This window comes from Contarinia nasturtii, unplaced genomic scaffold (genome assembly GCF_009176525.2).
Source record: "Contarinia nasturtii isolate CC-2019 unplaced genomic scaffold, AAFC_CNas_1.1 Cnas_scaffold_414, whole genome shotgun sequence".
NCBI lineage: Eukaryota > Metazoa > Arthropoda > Insecta > Diptera > Cecidomyiidae > Contarinia > Contarinia nasturtii.
Genome location: NW_022197768.1, coordinates 4,410,505 through 4,415,118, shown reverse-complemented (window position 1 = coordinate 4,415,118; position 4,614 = coordinate 4,410,505). Strand labels below are relative to the sequence as shown.

At 34.0% G+C, this 4,614-nt stretch overlaps 2 protein-coding genes across 2 annotated transcripts; both read right to left on the bottom strand.

The window, feature by feature from the left end:
• Positions 1-286: 286 nt before the first annotated feature.
• On the bottom strand, positions 287-2,207 carry LOC116338908 (zinc finger protein 181-like). The gene is made up of 3 exons (XM_031764458.1): positions 1,959-2,207; positions 1,741-1,892; positions 287-1,671 (listed from the first exon to the last, which is right to left on the bottom strand). The coding sequence occupies exons 1-3, from the start codon at positions 2,067-2,069 to the stop codon at positions 399-401; spliced, it is 1,536 nt and encodes a 511-aa protein (XP_031620318.1). The 5' UTR covers positions 2,070-2,207; the 3' UTR covers positions 287-398.
• Positions 2,208-2,389: 182 nt separating this feature from the next.
• Positions 2,390-4,106, bottom strand: LOC116338588 (cyclin-dependent kinase 5 homolog). Its single transcript, XM_031763952.1, has 4 exons — positions 3,764-4,106; positions 3,570-3,700; positions 2,956-3,508; positions 2,390-2,882 (listed from the first exon to the last, which is right to left on the bottom strand). Exons 1-4 carry the CDS (start codon positions 3,798-3,800, stop codon positions 2,734-2,736), a joined length of 870 nt encoding a protein of 289 aa, XP_031619812.1. The 5' UTR covers positions 3,801-4,106; the 3' UTR covers positions 2,390-2,733.
• Positions 4,107-4,614: the final 508 nt, after the last annotated feature.

The following is a 4,614-nucleotide window of genomic DNA, read 5'->3' as shown; positions in this document are numbered from 1 at the left end:
TCTTTTGACGCCCCACTAAAATTCAAAGATCCCATACGTGCGTCGGTGATAAGCTATTGGCGAGTGTTATGGACAAAGAACCAAAACATTCCGAAAATTTCGATGAAAGCGTTTCAGATTCGGTTCAGGGACACAGAAAAGTTCTCTATTGATCAAAATAAAAGAAAAAAGAAAGAAATTTATAACAATGTAATGAGAGTTGAAATTAAACCAAATGAAAAAAAAATGGAAATTAATCATAAAGCCAGGAAATGGAACAAAAATAAAGTAAAAATTTCAAATAAAATTATTATTGACCACTGTTTTATTTCATTTAGCATAGCTTTTATTTAACAATCATTTTTTTTTTAAATGGAAAACTCCATTGATTGTATTTGACTAACACAAGAAAGGTATAATTAATTTGATTCATCCATTTTTTCAAATTTTTCAATTTTTTCAATTTTTAGCTGTTTTTCAACATCAATTGGTGGTTGATTTTCGGTACTAGTGTTTGTGGTGATTTGCGGGACTGCTTGATTTTCAGGTTCTGTGGGCGGTTCGTTGGTTGGCGGTTTGTTGGTCGGTGGTTCGATGTTTGGCTGATAATCCGGATGACGTTTTCGCATATGAATTCGTAGTGAATCCTGTTTGGCAAATGATTGTGCGCATGCCGTGCATTGAAACTCTTTGATTCCGGTGTGCACATGTAAATGCTGGCGAAGCAAAAGACGAGTACGAAATCGTTTATTGCATAAATTATGCGGACATTCATGTGGCCGTATATCAAGATGGACACTACGCACATGTGACTTTAAATTATGCGTATTGTTAAAACATTTTCCGCAAGTTTCGCAGATTTGACGCTGTGTATCATTTGTATGAGTTTTCATGTGACTATATAAATCGGTTCGATTTGTATATTTTTCATTGCATAAACGACATTTGTATATATTTTCAAATTCGTCCACATATTCACCGTGCATCGCCGATTTATGATTCTCTAAATTAAATTGATTTGCATATTGGTGACCGCATTTATCACATATAAATTTCACTCTTTCTTCGTGAGTTTTCATGTGTTGTGACATTCGTTTCTTATTATCGAACGTCTTATTGCACACTTTACACGTGAGCTGTGCAATTGTGCATTCATTTTTTTGAAACACGTGCTGTTTGAGAGCCTGAAGTGTTTCAAATCGATTTTTGCATTTCATACAGAGAAACACTGGCGGTGCATTTATTTTAATGGCCTTAAATTTTGATGATGTATCCGTTGAATTTGAGTTGGAATTGTCGAGTTGTTTATTTGGTTTGGTCGTTTTGTTTCTGGTTTTACATAGTTTGCTCAATGGTGTGTAGTCATCGTCATCGTCCATGTCGTTGCCATAGTCATCTGAATCGCTGCTCATACGATCCGGTTCAGTGTAGATATCATCGTCATCGATACTGATAAATTCGTCTTCCCCATTGAATTCTTCTTGATATGATTTCGGCTTCGTTTTACACTTTCGCATTGGTTTTGGTCCTTGTACGATTGTTTTTGATATTGTCATACCCGTTTGCATTTTCTTCAATTTTTTCAGTGTCTCCGATACATTTTGTATTTTCTTGTGTTTTCGCAATTTTGGCGATGGCACATGTATCGCTGTTTGATTCATCGAGCTTATTGTTACATCGCCATATTTTACACTAAATGAAAGAAAAACAATGCTCATTGTAAATGTATTCAATTTAATCATATGGCATGTGGACGCATACCTATTCGTTGGTTCTATCTTTTCTGAAGCAGATGACGATATACCGAATACTTCTTGAGCCAGAAGAATTTCTTGAATGAAACAGTGTGTTGCATTTGCCCGTTCAACGCATTTGCAGCAAATCTTCGACGGTAATACTTTATCCTTTGTTATCTAAATGATACATAATATGAATGGTAAATTGTTTTGTCGATACGGTCATATTCAGTAAATATTTACATTTATTGGTAAGATACTATTTATTTTTGTCAGCAATGTAGTTTCATGTTGAAGAAATAAATCAATAGAACTTTCGGTGAATTTTGCACACAATCGACACTGTTTTGACATTTTGTATTTTGTTATGTTTATCACTTTGAGGGCGATCAATCACACCGAAATTTTGCCGAGAATTAACAACACAAAACCAAAATAAACATTTCTGTTTTGAGTCGCCGATTAAGAATTTGCGTCCGTCTTATTATTTTTGACAGCGAACAATGACAATCGGTTCATATAGATGGCGACACCTATTATTCATCAAACAAACCAGATTCACGAAAAACATCATTTTTAAAATCTTTTAATTTTCGACTTTTTGTTTTCTATCGGGGGATATTTCTGTTATGTCATTTCGTTATCTTTTGATTTATAAAAATGCGAAAAGAGAATTCCGATACAACGAAAAGAATTTTTTTCGTGTAAAATTAAAATAGTTTTTCATTTTATTTCATCAAGAAATTCATTAATTGGCTTATACAATCGTAATAAATTAAGTTGTATTATCATTGCGTTTCGTTTTCGAAGGAAACATGGGATCGGAATGGCCACTATTCGAATTACATCTTACGCATAATTTGCGTAAAATTGCAAAATTTTCATGTGTTTGACAAAAAATTGGTTTCGATTCAATCGTTGAATGATGTTCTAAAGTTTAATTTTTGTGTCGGTTGTTTTTTTTTTGTTGTTTCGAAATAAAATCAGTCGGATGACAAGGGATTAAGTGTGGTTCGTCTCAGTTATCAGTAAAATATGGATGTGCCATCGCCTGTTCAGCATTGATTCGCATTTTTGGCACACACACCAATAGTTTTTGTAGTAGATCACGACCTTTGGAATTTAGTCGTGGAACCACTTGACTCCACGATGTTGTCGGATGGTACACTGAAAATCAAGCACAAACAAAATTTGAATGAACTGGCAATAGATAATACGATTTTTTCATACGTTGACTTACATGGGAACGGTTTAAAATCGGCTAATTGACTAACGCCTGGCCATGTGTCTTCCGTCGGTGTGCCGAGCAATTTGAATATACGTTTCAATTGATCATCAACATCGGAACCAGGAAATAGCGGTCGTCCTGCATTTGCCAATTCGGCAAATATACAACCAGCCGACCACATATCAATGCTCGTTGTATATAATTTGGCACCAAACAAAACGTCCGGTGGTCGATACCATAGTGTAACCACTTCGGCTGAATAGCATTTTACTGGGATGCCAAATGCTCGTGCCAAACCAAAATCGGCCAATTTCAATTCGCCATTTTTATTGATTAGCAAATTTTGTGGTTTTAAGTCGCGATGCAAAACATTATGACTGTGACAAAATTGCAAACCACGTAATAATTGATACATAAAACTTTTCACCACATCCAAATCGATTTCACCGTTCAAACTGTCAAAGTACTTTTTGAGATCTTGGTCACAATGCTCGAAAACAAGTGTCAATTTTTTATCTGAATGCAACACATCATAAAGTCGTACGATATTTTTATGCTTCAGTTCCTATAATAGAAATAATGAATAATAAATATGTATGAAGATTTTCCAAAATTTAAACATTTACTTTTAGCAAGCAAATTTCCCTGAGTGCTGACGACGGTACACCTTCTTCATCTTCATCGAGGCGAACACGCTTCAGTGCCACAATTTCCAATGTATCACGATTCTTTCCTTTGAAAACGGTTCCATAAGTACCTGAAAATAAATATACAAAATGAGACAAAACAAAAATTCAAAATCAATTGCATTCAAACAAACCTTCGCCAATTTTTTCCAATTTTTCGTATTTTTGCATGTTCTATACTAATCAACTAAAGTTCATCTATTGTTTTTGTTTATTTTGGTTTTTATGCGTGTGTCGCTCTTTACAGATGAAACTCGATTTTATTTTTGTTTATTCGATAAATTGGCCGCTGAGTGTTTGTTTATTATTTGTGTATGTCTAGAATCGTTGCTTCAAATATTGTGGAATTATTGACTACGGTACGGGATTAAATCAAATTAAATTTAACCGATATTGAAAAAAAAAGAGTTTTTTTTATGTCTATGTATACATTTTCTAACTTTCTTCTCGTTTCACTTCACTTTACATTGAATTTCATTATCGTTTGACAGTCGCGGTGACAATTGACGCTGCGCATGCTGAATCTCGCATCATACAAATAGCTACAGAATAGAGAGAAAAGAAAGACCGAGAAACGACATCTATTACTGAATAGATTTGGTTATTTCATTTTCATAAGCTTAACCGCCTCAATGAGGACAGGTTAGTAAAATTTAAAACGAATTAAACGAACATTGAAGTTCGTCGAAATGTCAATTAGCATTTTTACGTAGATTTTAACAATTTTCTTACTTAAACGAATGCGTGTTCGGTTATTGACACACCAAAAAAGTGAATTCAACTAAAGATATTAATCTCAAACGGCTACTGTTTAGATGTTACTAATACATACTACTGCTGTTGAGTCAATAGAAGTATGAGACACATGAGCCACAACGTTTTTTGTTCATTTGATTGATTGTGCGAATTTTATTTCCTTAAATAGTGATTCAAACCATATTTTTTTGGCCCTCTTGGGCGTAGTGGAATATATAATTTTTTTTAA